This window comes from Mesoplodon bidens (assembly GCF_964165515.1).
Source record: "Mesoplodon bidens genome assembly, chromosome: 5".
In the NCBI taxonomy this organism is placed as follows: domain Eukaryota; kingdom Metazoa; phylum Chordata; class Mammalia; order Artiodactyla; family Ziphiidae; genus Mesoplodon; species Mesoplodon bidens.
In genome coordinates, this window is record NC_138161.1 from 137,777,442 (window position 1) to 137,800,647 (window position 23,206).

The window sequence follows — 23,206 nt, forward strand, 5'->3', positions numbered from 1 at the left end:
CAGTTATTAACAAATAATTAAAAGGTAGTGTGGGAAGGAGAGAGATGCTTGACACTTTTCTTTTTCTGAGTCTCCTTGTTCTCTGTCTGAAATGTTAATTGTGAATGAAGTGAAGCACATGATACTGTCAGGTAAGTAGGCAGATCAGTGGAGCAAATAGAAAGTCAATAAGGTAGACTTTCATGTTAGCATGGGGGAGGGGGAGTAGATTACTCATTAAAAGTAGCCATTTAGGAAAAATAAATTGGATCATTCACTTCTCACATCACATAAATTCCAGATGGTCAAGGATGTGAAATTTAAAATGAAGGCATCGAAGTATTATAAGAAAACATGGGGGACGTTTAATACAGTCTTTAGTATGTAACGAATGATAATTAAATTCAAAGAACAGCATATCCAACTGGAAATACCAAACCTGTAAGATGAGTAAAACATAGCACACCCATGTATAACGTGCAGCTCCAGGGTGGGAAGCGAAGATAAATAAATAAACTTTGCAGTTACTCCGACCTCCTTTATTTTTTTACTTAAACAGACTCACAGACCTTTTTAATGGCACTAAAGTGATGAAAGAACTATGAGATGGACAACATTCTTTTAAAATGTGGAAAGAAAATCATATATAAAAGCCAAAGACATGTCAAATTGGGAAAAATATTTTCAGCAGGTATAACAAAGAATACTCTTATTCCTTCAATATTTAAAGAGAGTCAACCAATAAAAAAAATCAACAGCCCATAGAAAGTTGGTCATAATTCTCAGGAAGGAAACTTTAGATGACTTTCAAACAAAACACGTCAGCCTTATTCATAATAATAAAACCAAAATAAAATCAATGTGAGATACTATTTTTAACCTAAAGATTGACAACAATGAAGTTTGATAACACACTGAGTTGGTAAGGATATGTGGAAATGAATACATTTCATACATTTCTGAACAGAGGGTGAATTGGTACAGCCAGTTGGTACGACCAATGTGTATAAAGACATATGTGTAGTCATTGCAGTATTATTTGTAGTAATAAAAGATTTTACTGTTAATGATGTTTGTAACACTAAAAGCTTTCCATTATTAAGGGACTCAGATAAGCTGCTAGAGCCATAAAAAGAAGTATTACATAGCTAACGAAGTAAATATTGAAGCAAAATTACATATGTATGTACGTAGGTATGGAAAGACATCTAAAATAGGTATAGTATTGTTAAGTGGTAAAAAAGCAACATGCAAACTGATATGCAAACCACATGTGTAAGGAAAAAAGGATATGTATGCATATATGTTTGTATATGCCTAGAGTATTTCTGAAAGGTTATATATGAACTGGCACCAGTAGCTGTCACTAGGGAAGGGACTGGTTAGGTGGTGGTCGGGGATGAGAGGAGACTTAGTTTAACTGTATACTCCTGTCTCCGGAATTTGTATCACATGCTTCCATGCAGACATTCATGTATTTGTGCATTCATTCATTCATTCATCCATCCAGCAAATAGTTGTTGAACTATGCTCTGTCCCAGGCACTGTGCTAGGTGCTGGAGATACAGCAGTGAATAAGATAACAAAGCCCCTGTTCTTATAGAACTTAACATTCTGAGAGTGGGTGCTTATATGATTATAAGCAAGTAAGTATAAATTTGCAGTACATCATATACAGATAAGTACTCTGGTGGAAAGTCATAGTAAGTGAAGAAGTGCCGATGTAGGGTGATCAGGCATCTCTGATACACGGACAACTGAGCACAGTCTTCAAGGAAGCTGGGGAATAAGGCATGTAGATATCTGGGGGAAGAAAGTTACTGGTAGAGGAAACTTTTAAGGACAAAGGCCACGAGGTAGAAATTTGCTTGTCGTGGTTTGAGGAACAGCAAAGAGGCCTGGGTGAATGTAGTGGATTGAAGGGAGAGATTTGACAGCTGATGAGGTCAGAAAGGGAGGGGTCAGGTGACACAGGGCTCTGTAAACCGTCACACAGACTGCGATGCAAAGCCCCACTGGAGAGTTTGAAAGAGAATTACTCCACAAAGCAGGATCACTCTGACTGCTGTGTGATGGTAGATAGAGCAGTGCTGTTCAGTAGGATAATGTAAGTTGCATAATTTAAAATTTTCTAGTAGCCACATTTAAAAAGGTAAAAAGAAACAGGTAAAATTAATTTGAATGATAGATTTTATTTAATCCAATATCCGAAACATTATCATTGAACATGTAATCAATATAATCAAATTTTTAGAGAGTTAGGTTTTGATTAGTTAGCCTTGAAAATCTGTATTTTACACTTAGAGCACATTTCTGTTTAGATGTTAAATTTTCAACAATTGAGGTGAAATGTAGTACTACCAAAACAATAATGCTGTTTTTAATGGGAAAATATTTTATATTGCTTGAATTTTTAAATTTAAATTCGTTAAAATCAAATACGTTTAGAAATTAGGTCCTCAGTTGTACTAACTACTAAAGTCGTGCTTTATAGCCTCTGATCTAGTGACTGCTGTATTGGAAAGCTTGGGAGTAGTTTTGTGGGGTGAGGTGGACCTAATGCAGGACAGGTGGATGAATCAGGAAGATATTGCAATAATTCAGTCTAGAAATGGTGACTTGGATCATAGTGGTAGCAGTGGAGTGGATGAGAAGTGGTTATATTCCAGATAACATTTTATTTTATTTTTTGTAAACATTAAATCATTTTTACTGTGGGTATGGATACAGACGTATAGCAAAGAACTAAGTAAAAATTTTAAATAAGGACCACCATCATAAATGTAAACCAGCAATGTTCTGACACAGCCACCTCTTGCTACATAGATTGTTTGGGGTTGTTGTTTTTTTTTTTTTTTTACATTGTCCATCTGCCTCTTTTTTAGTATATACAATTTTTTGTTAAATAAATAAATTTATTTATTTATTTACTTATTTTGGGGTGTGTTGGGTCTTCGTTTCTGTGCGAGGGCTTTCTCTAGTTGCGGCGAGTGGGGGCTACTCTTCATCGCGGTGCGCGGGCCTCTCAGTGTCGCGGCCTCTCTCGTTGCGGAGCCCAGGCTCCAGATGCGCAGGATCAGTAGTTGTGGCTCACGGGCCTAGTTGCTCTGCGGCATGTGGGATCTTCCCAGACCAGGGCTCGAACCCATGTTCCCTGCATTGGCAGGCAGATTCTCAACCACTGCGCCACCAGGGAGGCCCCAATATGCAATTTTTAAATGTTACTTTCCATGAACAGATACTACAAAACATTAGCTATGTTCCGTGTGTTGTACAGTACACCCTTGAGCCTATCTTACACCCAGTAATCTGTGCCTCTCACTCCCCCACCCCTATATTGTCCCTCCCCTTCCACCCCACTGGTAGCCACTAGTTTGTTTTCTATTCAGGATACATGTTTAAAGATAGGACCAATAGGATTTATTAATGGATTGTATGTAGGCTATAAGAGAAGGTCAACAGTGATCTCTTTTGGTCTAAACAGTTGAAGAATGGAGTTGACATTTAATGAGACGAAGAGAGTTGGGAGAAGGAGGTTTCTGGGTGGGATGGGGGGCAGTCAGGAGTTATGTTTTGAGTATGTTAAGTTTGAGATGCCTGTTAAACATCAAAATGGAGATATTTGAAATGACAGTTGGATACACGAATCTGAAGTTTGGGAGAGAGGTTTCATCTGGAGAAGTATACACGGGAGCTGTCAGAACGCCTAGTGAGGAAGAGTTGACAGAGAGTAGTCAGAGGACCGATGTAAGCGGCTCCCGAATGTTTTTAGAGAGGAGGATCCAGCCACCAAGACTGAGAAGGAGAAACCAGTGGGTTTGGAGGAGAACCAAGAGAGAGCGGAGGTTTGGATGCCAAGTGGAGAGTGTTTGAAAAGAAGGTGTGTTTTTAAAAAGTATCAGATACGGCTGGTAGGTTAAGGGTTAAGTTGAAAACTGAGAATTGACCATTGGATTTAGCAACGTGGAGGTGATCCTGGCAAGAGCTGTTTCAGTGAAGCTGAGGGGCGGGAATGGGAGCGGGTTAAAGAAAACAGAGTGGAGAAGTGGACACAGCAGATGTTGACAGATTTTGTGAGTTTTGCTGTAGAGGGCAACAGAAAAGAGTTGGTAGCTGGAGAGCTGTGTATGGTTAATAAAAGTTGTTTTGTGTTTTATTTTTAAGATGAAAGGGCTTCCCTGGTGGCGCAGTGGTTGAGAGTCCGCCTGCCGATGCAGGGGATGCGGGTTCGTGCCCCGGTCCGGGAGGATCCCACATGCCGCAGAGCGGCTGGGCCCGTGAGCCATGGCCGCTGAGCCTGCGCGTCCGGAGCCTGTGCTCCGCAACGGGAGAGGCCACAAAAGTGAGAAGCCCGCGTATAGACAAAAAAAAAAAAAAAAAAAAAGATGAAAGAAAAAATGCATGTTTATGTGCTGGTAAGAATGATCCAGCAGAAGGGGAAAGATTGTGATGATGCAGGAAGTTTTCAAAAGAGAAGGTAGCTGGAGGGATATAATTTAGACAAATCCATGAACTACCTGTTTATAAAATAAATTTTAAAAGTAGATAGCAGAAGGTAACAGAAGAGGAAAAGCAAGAGGATTGTATAATCTGTAATTAGCTTCTTACTAATAAATAGTGAAATTGCCTAGGTCACTTTTTCCCATTTTTTTAATTAAGGTATAATTTACATGTATATAGTAGAATTAACCCTTTTTAGCCTAGAGTTCTCCAACTTTGACAAACACATACAGACACCACCACAATGTAGGTCATTTTTTTAAAATAAATTTATTTTATTTATTTATTTTTGGCTGCATTGGGTCTTCGTTGCTGTGCGCGGGCTTTCTCTAGTTGCAGTGAGTGGGGGCCACTCTTTGTTGTGGTGCGCAGGCTTCTCGTTGCAGTGGCTTCTCCTGCTGCACAGCACAGGCTGTAGGCACGTGGGCCTCAGTTGCGGCACGCGGGCTCAGTAGTTGTGGTGCACGGGCTTAGCTGCTCTGCAGCATGTGGGATCTTCTCAGATCAGGGCTCAAACCTGTGTCCCCTGCATTGGCAGGTGGATTCCTAGCCACTGCGCCACCAGGGAAGCCCAATGTAGGTCATTTTTAAACTTACATTTAGGGCTGTAAGTTTAGCTTGTCCTGTGAAGTTTGGACCCTGTATATATGGGATATACACTACTTCTGATTTGAGGTATTTAGAAACCCATAAAATAAGCATATTCTTTCCTATAATAAGTTACTGATTAGGTTCTTCTAGGAGAATGTGATATAGGCTTGGGTGAAGATTTTCCCCAAAGCTTATTCAGGCCAAAAATAATTTTTCCCCCAGAAGGTCAGTACTGTGAAAAGTAATTTATATTGGCTTCATGTAGACAAACCACAATTATTTGACTGAGTTTTTCATTTTAATTGGACATACTGAAGGTGATTAACTACAACTGAAACCCCCCAAAGGATTACGAGTGAAAGAAATCTTTGGTGTCTGGACAGTTCTAATGGAAAACAGAAGGATTCCAGTTACTCAAGAAATCGAAATAAAATTTGAGCCGAAATTTTGTGCCTGTGCAGGGTTTGGCATAAGTGTTAGCTTTTCTTAGCCCCTTTTCTAGGTGATCGATCTCATTTTAGTTAATTCAGGGAACTGCCGGTACCAAAATCCAGGCAGGTCTTTAAAGTTTTGTTTTTAATAAAGATATCAAGTGCCAGGCATTGGCTTTTGGACAGTGTCAGGACCCTGTTGCCACGGAGCTATGAATTAAGGCCAGGTACTTAAGAAAAATTGTTTAGACTTGGTTTGGTTTACTCCTGATGTGGCTGAAATTTCAGGAGACTGGATGTTCATAACCTATTTAAATGTCCTTTTGAGCCCCCAAAAATTATATTTCTGCTGCTGAACCTAGTTGATTTGATGAAAGCAAACTATGTCTAAATACGTGGCTATTATTTCTGGATATTACAATTACTGAAATCCCAGTAGAGCCCCTTTAACTGCTTCTAAAACAGATTTCATTTTTACTAATTCTAAAACACAGGTACTTCATTTAGAGATCTTCCCCTTGTTGTTTCAGCAGCTGTGGCTGATTCTCTGTCACTGTCTTTTTTTTCCTTCAGAATGGCAGTAGCTTTTCCCATTGTAAAACAGGTGCATGCATGTTCATAAAACTTTATTAATAATAAAGTATAACACAAAGTAAAACACTTCTCCATACTACTCACCCAGAGCTAACCTCTGTTATTGTTATCTTGCCAGACTCTTTATGCGTATGTAAACTTATGTGTATATGTAGTTTTTAAGGTAAATGGAATCATACCATTTAATCATCCTGTCTTATAATGGGAACATTCTTCCGTGGCAATACATACTTGTAATTGTTTTAGGGACTTTATAATATCCCATCATATGCATGTACCAAAGATGTTTAAACATTTAAGTTGTTTCCAGGGTTTTACTTTTATCCACAGTGCCGCAATCCTAGGACATGTGTAACTGTTCTTATCTGCTTAGATTATTAGGATACACATCCGCAGAGGAATTGCTGGTCAGAGGGTATACCCATTATTAACTGAGACGTTGTTGCAGAGGCCAGGGATCACCTTGCCACTTGGGCAGCAGAGGGCAGTTGAAAGATTATTGGTTGAGGTAGAAAGAGCCTTTAAAATGTGTATAATGTTTATAAAGCACTTACTTAAAGATTTATACTCTAGGGCTTTCCTGGTGGCGCAGTGGTTGAGAGTCCGCCTGCTGATGCAGGGGACGCGGGTTCGTGCCCCGGTCCGGGAAGATCCCACATGCCGCGGAGCGGCTGGGCCCGTGAGCCATGGCCGCTGAGCCTGCGCGTCCGGAGCCTGTGCTCCGCAACGGGAGAGGCCGCAGCGGTGAGAGGCCCGCATACCAAAAAAAAAAAAAAAAAAAAAATGTATACTCTAACACACAGTCCTCAGACTCCTCTCTAATTACACTGTCGGACTGTCATCCAGAAAGGCTCTCCAATAGTGTTAGCCCCTTGACTGCAGTGGACAGTTCACTTGCCCTGAGTATCCGTAGCGCTTAGCATTAGTACTTGGCATACAGTAGGTGCCAAGTAAATATTTTTTATCTTTTACTTTTTTATTTTTAAAATTTTTGGCCGTACTGCACAGCATGTGGGATCTTAGTTCCCTGACCAGGGATCGAACCCGTGCCCCCCCCACCCCGCAGTGGAAGCAGGGAGTCCTAACTACTGGACCGCCATGGAATTCCCTAAATATTTTTAAAATGCACCCATTTGGCCACATCTTTACCACCTCAGGACATTATCAGACTTCTTGATCTTTATCAATCTAGTACATTAAAAAGTTTCTTTTTGTGAGTGTGAATTTTTTATTTTTAAAATTAAGCATTTATTCCTGTGCAAATTTGTTTACTAAGTCTGAGATTTGTCTTAAGTGTATTGGGTCTTTTGCTATTTAGAAAATATTTATTTTTAGGTAGTCAAATCTGTCAGTCTGTTTTCACTTAAGATTTCTGAATTCTGTAACATGCCTGGAATGTTTAATTTTTATATGTAAGCATTTGGTCTTTCTGGGATTTGTTTTTTTGCAAGATGAGAGATCTAAGATTTCTTTTATCCAAATAGACAGTTTCTTGTCTCAACAACATTTCTTAAATAATCTACCCTTTCTCCATTCATTTGAAAAGCTATTTACCATATATAAAATTTTCATGTATAAATGACGTAAATTTTGGACTTTAACTTCTGTTTTGTCAATTTCTTTGTCTGCATCTTAGCCAGTGTCACATGATTTCAGTCCCTTTAGCTATGTAATAATTCTGAAATCTGGGAGGCTACAGTTCCTCTCTTCCCCATTATTCCTTTTTTCAAAATTTTCTTGGCTGTTCTCTGTCTTTACTCTTCCAGAAACACTTTAGAATCAATTTGTTAGGTTTATTAAGTTCCATATAAATTCTTTGATATTAACTGCCATGACAGATCTGGCTTTAATGAGGTTTTTCTTTTTTTCTTTAAGATTTAAATTTATTTATTTATTTTTGGCTGCGTTGGGTCTTCGTTGCTGCACGCAGGCTTTCTCTAGTTGTGGCGAGCGGGGGCTACTCTTCAGTGCAGTGCGCAGGCTTGTCATTGTGGTGGCTTCTCTTGTTGCAGAGCACGGGCAGTATTCGGGCTCAGCAGTTGCAGCACGCAGGCTCTAGAGCACACAGGCTTCAGTAGCTGTGGTGCATGGGCTGAGTTGCTCCGTGGCATGTGGGATCTTCCTGGACCAGGGCTCGAACCCGTGTCCCCTGCATTGGCAGGCGGATTCTTAACCACTGCACCACCAGGGGAGCCCTTTCTTTTTTAAATTTAATTTAATTTTTAAAAATTAATTAATTAATTAATTTATGGCTGCGTTGGGTCTTCGTTGCTGCACGCAGGCTTTCTCTAGTTGTGGCGAGCAGGGGCTACTCTTTGTTGCAGTGCGTGGGCTTCTCATTGTGGTGGCTTCTCTTGTTGTGAACCGTGGGCTCTAGAGTGCAGGCTCAGTAGCTGTGGCACACGGGCTTAGTTGCTCTGCAGCATTTGAGATCCCCCCATACCAGGGCTCGAACCCGTGTCCCCTGCATTGGCAGGTGGATTCTTAATCCTTGTTCCACCCAGGGAAGTCCCCCTTCTTTTTGTTTTTGACCTAAGTTTTATATTCTTAATTTGTCTTTACTGTTAAGTTTCAATTTAGGGTCATTTCCTAACCTTAATTATTATTTTTTTTGTATGTTTCTTGCCTCACAGTTTTTTGTAAGTTTCTGGCTTTTGTTTCTAATATGGTGTATCACAGATGATCTCATCTTAAACATTCAGCAGCCTTAAGGTCATTTTAAAAAACCATCTGAGAGCCAGACTTTATTATGGCTGGGTTCTTCCTCACGTGGATTGGTGGTGTTTCCCCTCCTGTCTAGGACTGAGTTTATGTCACATGTCTATCAATTACAGACCTGTTCCTCCCTCTGGAATTATAAATTAGTATTCTCCAGTTAAGTGAATTCTTAAACAGGTGAATAACCATAATTGGGTTATAAATATCAAATATCAAACCGTATTTGATAACGTATAGGCATGTTGTATAAAAGATCAGCTGCACAGTTACAGAGTAAGGAAACTATTTGCTAATACCAGTTGGTCAGTCATGTTTAAAAACAATAAACAAAGGACCTGGTGTTTCAATTTATTTCACCTGTTAAAAAGTAACAAAAGATACAATTTAGGCTACATTACAGGAAGTATGGCATCCAGATTAGGAAAGGTAATAGCTCCAATCTGTGCAAATCAAACAGTTTTTATTGTTTCCTGTACCTCTTTGGTGCCAGGGACTAAACCAGGTGCTAGGATACAAAGCTGACAACATAGCCTACTTATAGTAGAATTACCAGTAAATAATAATAGGTTTTATGAAAAGCCAGAAGAAGGGCATCCAAGACCTAGACCCTAGAGGCTGGAGACGCGTTAACAGGGGGGAGGTGACACAGAGAGCAGAAGCTTCGGAGGTGGAGCTATGGCCCTTTACTGCCGGTGGGGCCTTGTACAGACTGTTTAACGTCACTCTGTGTTAATTTCATGTGTAAAACGGAGTCATCAATAATATATGTCTCACTGTTCTCCTAAGCGTTAATGAGATGATGTATATATGGGAAGCCTCTAGAGCAGACTCTGGCACGTGGTGATTTCTCAGAAAATGGTAAGGAGTACCATGTTGAAGTGCTGGAAGGTAGGCCTTGTCCCCGTAGAGAGAGACTTCCCAGCAGAAGGAATAGTGTGCATCAAAGCTGGAGTGGTTGATCTGGGGCCTTTCTGGAACTGCAAAGTATTTAATCTGATCGGAGCCTAGGGTACATGTGGACAGAGTAGCTGAAGATGAAACTGGGAAGGGAGGTGGGGTGAGATCTCCAAACGGGAGCTTCTGTGTCTTGTGAGGCGTCTGAGAGGCCTTTAGGAAGTGTCATGGAATCTCTGAAGGCCTTCAATAGGGGAGTGTCCAGAACAGTTTCATCCGTGGAAAGACTGGTTTCTCACAGATGTGCAGAGGGGTAGGAAAGCTGTTTGAGGTAGGATGTCCAGTCGGGGAAGTGGGGCTCAGCTCTGGCTGCACCTTGGAACTCTCTGGAGAACTTTAACAGTCTGATGCCCAGGTTTGACTCCAGTTCAATTATATCAGAAGCTCTGGGGGTAAGACCCAGGCACTGGCATTTTTTATTGCTTCCTAGATAATTCCACTGCACAGCCAGGGTTGTGAACCTGTGGATTAGAGAGTAACTGTTTTCAAACCAGATTTGATAAAGTTCCAGATTAAACAAGCACCGGCAATATAAAGAAACCAGGGTAAGAAGGTAACAAGTAGGATGTGGTAGTCGGTTGAATAAGGAGGGGTTGATGGTTTCTGGTTTGGGTCACTGGGTGCCTGATGATCTGTCAAGAAGGAGAAGCAGATTTGGGTACTGGGCCTTGCTGAGTGGGCATGAGAAAGATAAAGAATTTGATTTTGCAATGTAGAATTTGAGGAGAAATAATACAAGGCAGATGGGCAGAGAGAGAAACTGAGGGAAGGAACCAGTGGTATAGTTGAAAACTCAGAAGACAGAGTAAATAATTGATGCATGAGTTCCCTGAGAAGACAGGAAGTGCAGAGCAGACATGAAAGAAGTAATTTATATGAGAATCTTCCACTCAGAGAGAAATAAAAATATGTGAGGGTGCCGGTAAGTTCCCAGGTTGAGGAAGAAGAGCCTGGTGGCCTGAGTTCCTTACTGCAGGAGACCTACTGAGAGTTAGGAGACAAGAGAAGGGCATTCAGGAGTTGGGCAAGCTTTGGGGGAGCTCAGGAAGGGGGAGGGAGAGTGCGAAGGAGGTGCCTTTCTGGTCCTGCTCTTAAATGTTGTTTTTTCCCCCTGGAGTTTCAATATTGACCCTCTTTCATGCACTTCCTGTGTGATCTCCTTTGTTATATTGGATTACACTCTTATCTTCTAAGAGAAACATTGGTAAACTGAAGTTTGTCCAGAGAAGTTAAGTAGTTGACATGGTAGTTCAGAAAATTATTGGTTGGCTTTTCATTTGGGGGGAAGGCATTTTGCTACCTTAATTTGAAATTTAAATTGTTGAAATCACTTGAAAACACTATACAGATCTCATAGCTTCCACCATCAGTAACTAGGTGGCATCATTTATTTCTCCACTGTGATAAAATCTAAGAACACTGCCAACTCAGCATTTTGAAAACATGTTAGGTTTTAGTATAAAATGTTATACTGTAAAGAAATTCTAATAGATACTTACTTTATTTCATGTTATACTTCATGCATTTATTTTTGTTCTATGATTTCTAATAAAGATCTAACTGGAATTCTCAACTCTGATATAAACTATGATGTGCACTATGAGCTCTCAAAATGTTTTTTCCTCTAAAAAACCAACTTAATGTCCAGTAGTTGTCAGATAAACCAACTTTCCTCTAAAAAACCAACTTTTCCTCTAAAAAACCAATGTCCAGTAGTTGTCAGATAGAGTGAACTATTTATTTTACAGGTGTGCTGTTCTGCAGAACTAATTGTCCTCCCTACAGCAAAGCAATAGTTGGTTGGCTTTTCAGTATGGCTCTTTGGTCTTAACTTCCTTACTAAGATAATTATAAATTACTTAAGCACAGCTGGTTAGGACCATGGATGTGTTGATAGGTAGAAGGTGGCCTTGATATTACAAAACATTAACCGAGTGTTTTGATATAATTTCAGGTAACGTTTCATTTGTTGCATTTCCAGTTTCCAGCACCAACTCACCAACAAAGATTTTACCAAAAACCTTAGGACCAATAAATGTGAATGTTGGACCCCAAATGGTAAGAAAATCATAATATCTTAGGACTTGAAACTTTGCTTAGGCAAGACTTATTTAAAGGATAGTTGTACCAAAGATGGTTGGTCAGATATTCCAGTTAATTTCTTATCTCAGTCACTTATTTTTTAAAGTTTTGTTTTTACCTGAATAAAACTGATTAGTCTTACGAAAAAGAAAGGCATTATACTCTTCAATGTTTAATTTTCATGTACTTGAATCTGTGGATTCTGAATGTGTTAATATTAAGGTTTTTGCTCCCTATATGAGGCTTCTCTTGTTGTCAGTTGTTTGATTAAATTGATTTGAAATCTGTTATGTTTTATGTTCTCCTTTTTCTTTTTCTTGTAAAATAGCCTTTACTGCACTAAACCATGTAATCTCATATAAATTGAATATCATATAAATTGAGTATGACCCAACAGTTAATCTATATTTGGAGCTACTAATTTGAAACTCTCTGATGAAAGGACATTTAGGAAGAAACAACTCACCAGTTCATTTTAATCTTTAGCAGTAGAAATAATGAATTGAAATGGAAAGTATTTAACTGTTTCTCTGAAGGTATTCCATTAATTATGCTAGAGCTTAAAGTATATAGCACTTTTAAGAAAGCCTTATTTATAAACAGAGTTGCGTGCAGCTAATCTAAAAACTATACCTAATTTAAATGGCCTCACCCACCATTAGCAAAAGTATGTAAACATTTGAACAGTAACTCTTCATTGTCAGTGTTTACGTCTTCTTATTATAAAGCAATAAGTATACATTTTGTTTGTAATGTACGGTACTGTGGACTATGTTAAATGCACAATTATTGAGACAAAAATCTCTTTTAACATTCTGAATGGCTTCAGAAGGTCTTTGAGATCTTAAGCCATTCTAGACACAACATTTTTCTTGATCCCTTGAGGACTGTTAATCATCTGCAGAATCCAAGCTAAAGATGTTGCACAATACTGTAACTATGAGAAGAATGTAATCTAGCTCCAAGCCTCTTAGAAACTTAAGCTCAGGTGAATATCTACATTTCAAGGTAGTTCAGGGTATATTTTCAAACGTTTGCTAAGCATTTGCTCCTCATCAGCCACTACAGTAGGTGCAAATGAGATTATACACCTGACTTGAAAGTCGGTATTTTGAAATGTGATTCTATAAACATCAAAATTAAACAAACAGATGTGAACTTTCATGGCTTTGGCTCTTACAGTACTCCTCTATTTTGAAAGACTGTTTCCTCTTGGTATTTCAGTGATGCTGCTATGGCTCAAATTTGAATTCCTCTTTTAGAAACATAATTTGTCTTCCCATTATCAGTTTAAACTAATGTACATGTAAGCCTTTACACACTTCAGTTCTGACAGTGATAAGTAGTCCTGTATATGATGTACCCAATTACTGCACACCTCAGAATCAGCAAAGCAAAGGTCAGACAGAGAGGAGATTTCGGCCTCTCCTTTGAAACAGGCCAGCCCAAGACTTTCATTTGTCTTCTGAATTCTGAGGTGCTTTTTGTAGTTTTTAGTCCCTAGAAAGGAATCAGAGTTTTCTTTTTGATTTCCTAATATATCGTGGAACCCCAGCAAGAGCCACTCTCTCTCTCCTCTTGCTTGTCTCTTTTGAATGTTGTCCCCTCACATTCAATCTCTCATCCATGATTTAAAAAAAAATTTTTGTTAGAAATTCTTAAATGAAACCTCACCTGTTTCCTTCTTACAGTTGTCTTTCTCTACTTGCCCTTTAAATTTTACATGTCCCTTTGGAAGCCAAATCTTCATGGTAGATAGACATTTCAAAAGGCCTCAAGAAAAAGTTGTTTTCTGTGTTTCTAGAAACTGGTTTAGCAGTAACTGTTTCACTTCGGGATACTTGCTCTTTTCTTAAAGGTATCTGGTTTTATGGGAGGGGAGTTTGGGGGAGGATGGGTACATGTATACGCACGGCTGAGTCGCTTTGCTGTGCACCTGAAACTGTCACATTGTTAATCAGCTCTACTCCAATATAAAATAAAAAGTTTAAAAAGAAAAAAAAAGGTGTCTGGTTTGTTTATATAAGATAATCTCATGATTATTTTAACATGGTTAAAAATTGCTTGTTTCTTACAGTGAAAATGAAAATTTTGTCAAATAATGAAATCCTTTAATATAACACTGTATAGTTATATAGATTCTTTCTTTTCAGAGTATAGATGCTCTCTTGGCTTTTCTTACTGTAGAAGGCAGTAGTACATAAGGTATCTTGATTGAAGGTAGAAAATCCTCAGAATGAGGTTCAGTTGCTATTTGATTTATGGCTAACTGTAATCTATTGTCAAAGAAACCGCATGATTACATTTAAGTTAAGGATGTCTGGTTTTTTTGTGAGGAGGTGGGGAAGACTTAAATTTAAAATACATGTTCATTTTCCTTATCAGATTAACTGAATACTATTTTAATTGGGGATTTCAAAATTAAGGTTCAGTTTTATAGAGCATATGTGACTTATCACCTATATGAACTAATTTTCCTGTGTTCGTTGACTTCCCTTTGGTTTTGTTCCTTAAGGCTCAGTCACTGTCACTGTCCTAGTTTAGGAACTCATTGCGTCTCATAAGGACTTGTAACTTGTGGTTCCAATTCAAGTCGAGCATCCCACCAGTTCGTTCGTTCATGAAATGCTTGTTAAGGACTTACCAGGCCCTGTGCTAAGAGAAAGGAACAGAGAATTGCTCATCACTCTCAGATCAGGAAAGAATAGCAGCTGACAGTCTGACATTAAGGAAGAAAAATAAAGTAGAACATAACAATTTATTTCCAAAGTCATTCCCAATAAAGATAACCAGCTTTTCTCTGTGTCCTATTTCCCTTCCTCTTTTCTTAATCATCTTTTTTTTTTTTCTACAAAGCCCTTTAAATCAGGTAAAACCAAGCCTGTAGGGTCCTAATAACAGATAAATAAAAAACTCCTTAGTAATGATACTGCACAAGTAATGCAGTCTGTTTCACGGGTAAGTCAGAATGCCTAGAGTTGCTTTCTGGAGACTCCTGTTCTAGGAATAGAGTAGACCAGAGACTGATCAAACACTCAAAATTTCCCTCCCAAGCTCTCACCCTCAGGGTCAGCATGATAGAGAACATCTAAGTGTGTGGTGCAGTGATTGGTGAGAACTATGCCCTTTTCTTACAGGATTTTATATAATCCTTTCTAGCATATCAATGAACAAAGAAGCTACTGTTTTCCATCATTTTAAAAGCTGGGTCTTCTGTCTCAGTTCAATAAATATTTATTGATTCTTTCCTATGAGAGTCCCCTAGCACTGTGGTAGGCCCCGCAGACACTCTCTACCTTTAAAGATCGTGCATTGAAATGGAAGTGAGGAGGTGGTGTGGAACACGTGCAGGGCTAGGAGATGCAAACACCTTGTCTAGTGTTCATATTTTCTCATGAGGCAGACTTCTGAATGCCCTCTTTAATAATCCTTGGCATATTAGGAGAATCAGAATTCCCCAGACATCTGTCAGTATTTGTTGTGTTTTGTTTTTTTTGAACTATAGAATTAACATATTAAAAGCATTTCCTAAGCATTTGTATGTAGTAACAGCTCCCTAGCCCCATTAATACCCCCATTCCCTGGAGCATGCCTTTATTCTATTTATTTATTTATTTGTTTATTTATGAAAATACTTAAAGATATTACTAGGGTGCCAAATTATTTTCACCACTGAAAACTGTAAGACCTGGAAAGCAATTTGGCAACACAGATCAAGAAACGTTTTTTACAAGTCCATATCCTTGGACTTCCCTGGTGGTGCGGTGGTCAAGAATCCGCCTGCCAATGCAGGGGACACAGGTTCGATCCCTGGTCCAGGACAATCCCACATGCCACGGAGCAGCTAAGCCCATGCACCACAACTACTGAGCCTGCACTCTAGAGCCCGCGCACCACAACTACTGAAGCCCGTGCGCCTAGAGCCCGTGCTCCACAACAAGAGAAGCCTGTGCACAGCAAGGAAGAGTAGCCCCTGCTCACCGCGACTAGAGAAAGCCCGCGCAGCAATGAAGACCCAACGCAGCCAAAAATAAATTAATTAATTAATTTTTTAAAAAAGAGCAAATTAATCCCCAAATAAACAAATAATAAAAAGTGAAAATCAATAAAATAGAAAACAAAAAATATATAAAAACAATAAAATAAATATTTATTTTTGGCTGCGTTGGGTCTTCATTGCTACGCACGGGCTTTCTCTAGTTGCGGCGAGCGGGGGCCACTCTTCGTTGCAGTGTGCGTGCTTCTCACTGCCGTGGCTTCTCTTGTTGCGGAGCACGGGCTCTAGAGCGCAGGCTCAGTAGCTGTGGCACATGGGCTTAGTTGCTCCGTGGTATGTGGGATCTTCCCGGACTAGGGCTCGAACCCATGTCCCCTGCATTGGCAGGCCGATTCTTAACCACTGCGCCACCAGGGAAGTCCCCAAAATAAATTAAAAAAAGAAGTCCATATTCTTAGTTCCATTAATTCCCTTTCTGGAGTCTATCCGTAGGAAATAGAAATTAAAACCAATATAATTTTACAGAAATGTTTATCACAGCATTATTTATAATATTTAATATTTGAAAATTCATAAAAATCTAATAATAGGGGATAATTAATCCACATGACAGGGTTTTATGGTCTTTAAAATGTCTTTGAAGAATATTTAATGACATGACGAAATGCTCTTGAAAAAAACAGGTAAAATTGTATCTGTATAAGAATCCAGATTGTATTATGTCTTTGTATATGTTTTGGACTGTGAAGAATTAATTTGCTGTTACCCCAGTTCTGGTAAATAGAGTTCAACTGAAATTAGTTTCCATAATTTCAAAGAAAGCTTTTCATTTTTCTGATTTTTAAAATGTTTTCAGTTGCCAACTTAATCCCTCCCAATTGCTGTTCACTTGCTGAATTCTACATTGTGACTTCATATCAGTATTCAGGATACTTGTGCTTTAAGATCTTAGAATATAAGTGTATCAGAGGTATTGCTTATATTTAGATGATTGATATTAAGTACATTTTAGACAGTAAGGTTTACTCCTTGTGTATAGCTTAGCATTCAGCATTATTTTCTGCCTGTAGGTTTTCCTTAATAACTAAGACTATTTTTTTCTTTGTCCTGACTTTACAGATTATAAGCACACCACAGAGACTAACCAGTTCAGGAAGTGTTCTGATTGGGAGTCCATATACCCCTGCACCAGCAATGGTTACTCAGACACACATAGCAGAAGCTACTGGCTGGGTCCCTGGGTAAGAGTCGTACTGCAAATTACCATTTTTAAGAACTTTTTTTTTTAAGTTCTGATCTTTTTTCTCACTATCTTGTCTTCTGTTCTTGTTGTATGTTCTTAAAAACTAATATGTTTCCTTTAAAATCACCTATTTTATTTCACTTTATATCCTAGATATAAATCAGCTCTGGAGCAACCATTTTATTTTATTTTAATTAATTAATTAATTAATTAATTAATTTGGCTGCACCATACAGCATGCAGGATCTTACTTCCCCAACCAGGAATTGAACCTGTGCCCCCTGCAGTGGAAGTGTGGAGACCTAACCACTGGACCACCAGGGAAATCCCTGGAGCAACCATTTTTAAACAGAAAAATAGAACAGTAACTTGTAACTGAATCTTCTTTCTTCAACTCTGAAAGAAGACTACTTTTTATGATTGTGACATTTAGCCACTTTGGAGATGTAAAAACTGCATTTTATATTGTTTTAACAAACATTAGAAAGGAGTTTTATATATACGTGTGTGTGTGTACTCAGAATTTCCCCTTAAAACCAGCATGTTTATTTCCTTGAAAACCAGAAAAGGAACTAGGAAAAAGAGCCCAAGTATATTAAAACTTTCATTGAGTTTTATCTTCGTTGCTTTAAACACTGGGCAATTAAATCAGTATCCCTTCTTTGTTACTCATTTGCCACTTCTAGTATCAAATCTCTATGTTTCTTTACCTGTAAAATACCTTTATTCAACCTTTCTCCACTCCTTATCATTTTAGCATCTCATCCTTCCATAAAAGAAAAGAAGTAGTAAAATAACTCAATTTTAGTTTGTCACTTTAGAAGTTATTTCCAAGGTGGCATGCCACACTGGTGGTTCTATCATTGACTTACAGTTGTGAGTTCTAGCAAACAGACAGTAAATCTTGGTTGAGTAAGAATCTCCTTGCTTTGAGGCTATTAAAGAAATGAACGAAATAACAATCCTGGCAAAGTGCTTTAAGCCGTACACACAGACAGAGACAGAAGAGTTTCATGTGTATACGTAATGTCTTTTCCATTGTCAAATAAGATAAAGTGACAGAGTCACCTGTAATTCCTCTGCCTTTATTCAGTCGTTAACAACATTTCTCATGTAGATCTAAGTTACCTTGGATTTTTTCATAGCCTTGGGAGATAATTTAATGAAAGCCAAGCCTGTGCCAGTAGTGTTGGCCTACTTTGGAGATGACCAGAGTTTGGCTATTTTCAGCACCAGCTGTGCTTTATGCTGGGGGTAGTATGATTATCTAATGTTTTTATAGTCATTTCTTCCAGAGCAAATAAAACTTTTCTGTGCCTTCTCCTCTGTAAATCTGCAGTATTTTCCTCCCTAAAGATTCATTGAGTTCATTTCAAACTATGGCTATCATGTTGCGATTTCTTTGTCCAGTGATAAAATTTAAGTTTTTATTTCATGTACATATCTTTTATATTTGTTACTTTTGTGTTTGGGTATTTTCAATGTGGAATTAGACATGTTACAATGAATTATTCATGAAATAAAGTTTTTTATGCATGTTCTTTTTATGGTATCTTTTTTTCTTTTCAGTGATAGAAAACGGGCTAGAGAATTTATAGACTCTGATTTTTCAGAAAGGTGAGTATAAGTTTAACTATTTTGTTTAGGAGATGCTACTGCATAGAGAGGGGTTTGGTACCCAGACTCTAATGAGATGTTTTTCTTCATATAACTTTAACTTCGTTGAGTTTCTACCGTTATTTCATTCCACATTGAGTATTCTGCTTCATTCATCATTACATAAATTTATTGTATTTGTGTGGTTTCAAAAGATACTATTCTGTGAGTAGACTGTCTGTTGGCAGTATGCCATTTAGCCCCCTCCCTCCTTTTGGGAGTTGAAGTGTTTTGCCAAAGTGAATACTCCCTATTGCCCCCAACTACACAAACTTTTTAAAAACAAGTTTCATTGAACACATTTAAAGATCATAGTAAATTCTCACTTCGTTTTTTTCCTTCCAGTCTTATTGAGATATAATTGACACACAGCACTGTGTAAGTTTAAGGTATACAGCATAATGACTTGATTTACATACATCATGAAGCGACTATCACAATAAGTTTAGTGAACATCTACCATCTCATATAGGTATAAAATTAAAGAAATAAAAAATAAAAATTTTTTTCCTGTGATGAGAACTCTTAGGATTTACTCTTAATAACTTTCATATATAACATACATCAGCATTACTCTATCATGTTGTACATTACATCTCACTTTTTTCTTAAATAAAACATCCAGTGTAATATAACCTTTCCTTAGACTATTAGGACAGTGGTTCTCAGTTCTTGGTGTGCATCAGAATCACCTGTTGTCTGTTGAATAAACTGTAATTGCCTACTAAGTCAGAAACTCCAGGATTGAAAGTTCAGTGTTGCACACAAGCCCCTCTACTGAATATCGTATTAATGTCACACTATGTTAAAACAAGACACATAATCTCAGAGCCTGTTGAGTTCTGTAAAATAGTTACTATTTTAGATAAAACCTTGTCATCAGTGCTTTTTAAAATTTACTTTTGATTCTGAGATTTTGGAATTGCTTTTGTCCATTGTGTTTTCATCTCCTTTCTCCCGTTAGGTCGTCTGCTTTCAATACAATAGTTTTCTGTTTCTCCAATTTCTAGTTGCTTTCTCTGATTTGCTGTGCACTGAGAAACTACTTGGCCAGATGTGTTAGAATTCAGTCTAAAATAAAAGTGAATAGGTTCTGAGTGAGGACCTTGGGGCTGTATAAAAGAATGTGTGTTTTCTTGCATTGACACTAGCTCTGCTTTAGTTCCTTGGTGGCCTTTGTTGTTTACTTCTCACATCTTAACTGTTTTGAACAGATAAAATCATGTCTGAGGAACTGCTATATCATATAGACATATATGCCGAGATGGTCTTTTCTCTCTAATGGAAATTCATTTTTCCAGCTCGTACTGGTTTTTCTTCATGTATATCCTGGGAAAGGGCAACAGCACAAGTTTTTTTAACCATGTATGTAGCACTGTTTAAGGCCTTAGAATGGAACTGTTCACTAGTTATGATTGGTGGCACCTGTGTATTGCAAATAATATAAAAAACAAGGTTCTTTTTATTCCTTATAAGAGAGAAAACTCTAAAGAGCACATATAAAAGTACCAGATTAAATTCATTGGTATAGCCACTGATTCGACTTTCCCTTTCTGCATTTGGTTCAGTGGCCTTTTTTCCTAGTGCTTTTTATTATTCTCTTTTTATTCTTTAATATAACTTTTCTATAATGAATCCCATTCCCTCGCCCTAATCAAGCCACAAAAATTACTACGTGTGGTTTTCTTTTGTTGTTGTTGACCTTACAGATGTTATTTTCCTCCAAATTTATGTGTTTTTCTGTAATGCTGTGAAAAGTCTTCGGTTCCCTTTTCCCAAGTGCTGAGCTTCAAAAAGCCAGCTCTCAACCCAAAGTAATCTTCTTCATCTCTTTAATGTCTTATACGTTGATTTAGTATCATACGTAAGTATTTGTATTACTGTTCCTCAGGGATATGGAGAGAGAGAGAGCAAAGAGAGAGAGAGAGAGAAAACACACACACACATACTCCCACATAGATCAATACCACCTTTTTATCCTCATCTTACACTTGACAGTACAGCCTAAAGCATGTTGTACACAGCTATTCCTTCATCAGGTTCATTTGCAAGAGCAAGTCAGTTTCTGAAGAAATTTTTTGTTGCTTAAAGATCCATTGAAGTATTCTCATTGGTTTTTTCCCCTGTGTTCTGATCCACTGGACTTCTTTGCAAAGAGCTTGTGGAAGGAGCTGCGAAAGCCCCCTTTCCGGTCTTGCCTGGGGTTTTGATCCTGAAAGCTGTTTGCTCACTTTCTCTTTCTCCCTTTGGACAGAATCTGGTGGTGTCTTCTAAATGCATCTCTTCCAAATAGGGAAGGGGACCTATTTGGGATTCTTGGGGGGAAAGGAGGTCCTGGATGTGTGATGGGCCCCAGCAATAGCCTGCATATGTTTTACTTTATTCCTGTCTTAAATGACTAGGATTTAGCACAGTGGTGTTTCACTCTTCCTTTGTGTTCATGTAATCTTAAGACCTTTTAAAAAAAATTCTGTTGGAATACAGTTAAAACCCTTTTATTTAGAATAAAGTAATAATTTATAATAAACTAATATAATTTAAACTATAATAAGCTAATAAAATCAATATAATATCTGTATTGCTTCAGTGATGTTTATGAAGTTGTTTGTTCAACAATTGTTTTTAAATTACTTTATTTATTTATTTTTGGCTGTGTTGGGTCTTTGTTGCCACGTGTGGGCTTTCTCTAGTTGTGGCTAGCAGGGGCTCCTCTTTGTTGCAGTGCGCAGGCTTCTCATTGCGGTGGCTTCTCTTGTTGCGGAGCACGGGCTCTAGGCATGCAGGCTTCAGTAGTTGTGGCACGCGGGCTCAGTAGTTGTGGCTCGTGGGCTCTAGAGCACAGGCTCAGTAGTTGTGGCACACGGGCTTACTTGCTCCGCGGCATGTGGGATCTTCCCGGATCAGGGCTCGAACCTGTGTCCCTGGCATTGGCAGGCAGATTCTTAACCACTGCGCCACCAGGGAAGCCCTCAACAAATATTTTGATGTTATAAGTGTTGGTATGTTCTAGGCATTGGCAAGAATAATAAGATAGATAAGTCTCTGCTGTTAAAGGCTTATTTTTGGGATGGGGGAGCAATAAACAAAATAAGATAATTTTAGATTGTGATAGGTGGTATGTAGAAAACTAAGAAGGACGATTTGTAGAGTATTGCAAGGATGGTGGCTACCTTAGGAAGGCCTTTCTAAGGGGCTGACATTTGAGTGCAAGGAAGACAGGCATGTAAATACCCTCAGGGAGCCAGGGATTCTAGGCAGAGGGAATGGCAAATGCAGAGCTTCAAGTGAGGAACCAGGTTGTTGTATTTGGGGAAGCACAGTGACTTGGAGAGAGTGAGAAAGTCAAAGAGGGGCGTGGGATGAGGATGGAGAGGTAGGCAGGGGTCAGAACATGAAAAGCCTTGTATGTAGGTCATGGTAGAGAGTCTGGTTTTTATTCTAAACAGGGTTTTAAATAGGGAAGTGACATGATCTAATTTACACTGACTGTTGAGGGGGAAATGGACTCTGAGAAGACAAGAACAGAAGCAGGGAAATCAGTTAGAAGGCTGTTGCAGGGGGCACTGGCCTGGCCGTGGAGATGGAAGAAAAAAATGGATAAATTTTGGAAATAGAATCAACAGGATTTATTGATAGATTGGATGAAGGGAAGAGAGAAATAAAAGATGGCCCCTGTTTTTTTGCAGTGAGAGCTGGGTGAATATTGGTGCCATTTAGACTTACTGTAGTTAGGAGTAGGTTTGGGGAGGAATTGAGTTTTGTTTTGGACATATGAAGTTTCATAAGTTTATTAGTTATCTAAGTGATCATATCATAGTGTATAAGTAGTATCATTAGCTTGTAATTGGTCACAGACCTGGATGACATAATCCAGGGTGGGGAGAGAGTGAAGATCTGTAAGTGATCAACATTTATTTCCCATTCAACAATCCCCCCCAACACACACACAATGAATACATATGTACAGGAAAGTGGGGTTTGGGGTCTTTTTCCTAAATTATTTTACTAAATTACTAAATTATTTTGCTGATTTAAACATTCTAGTTAACTTATTTGAATGGGAAATGAGGTTTTTATTGTATATTTTATATAATTTCTTATGTAAATGGAATACATTTATTATAACTTATACCTGGAGTATACTGTTATACTACAAATTTGAGTTTTATATTACTTTTGTAAATAAATATAAATTATTATGGGAAAATGTAAAAAGACAGTGATTGTGTATTTTAGTTAAGTGCCTGGAAAAATAAATACTTTTTATTCCTTGGGAGTAATTCTTTTAAATACTTCATATGAAATTATGAATACTTCAAATGAAATAAAATACAGCATGCTTTTCAAACTGTGCTGTATTAGTAGTTTTATTTGCTTAAATATTAAAAAAATTTTCAATTTGGTTTTATTTGGCAAGGAATGCTTCCTACTGTTTCCTTTTTTTTTTTTTTTTTTTTTTGA

At 38.2% G+C, this 23,206-nt stretch overlaps 1 protein-coding gene across 7 annotated transcripts in view; it reads left to right on the plus strand.

Moving 5' to 3' along the window:
• TFDP2 (transcription factor Dp-2) overlaps positions 1-23,206 on the plus strand; it is a 179,075-nt gene that overhangs the window by 111,161 nt on the left and 44,708 nt on the right. For 5 of the 7 annotated variants that reach the window (XM_081234426.1, XM_081234427.1, XM_081234430.1 and 2 more), the window contains 3 exons: positions 11,722-11,825; positions 16,966-17,087; positions 18,659-18,706. In XM_081234426.1, coding sequence (XP_081090552.1) covers positions 11,722-11,825; positions 16,966-17,087; positions 18,659-18,706 — 274 coding nt within the window. The remainder of the gene's footprint in view (positions 1-11,721; positions 11,826-16,965; positions 17,088-18,658; positions 18,707-23,206) is intronic. The other 2 variants (XM_081234428.1, XM_081234432.1) reach the window with 1 other exon arrangement.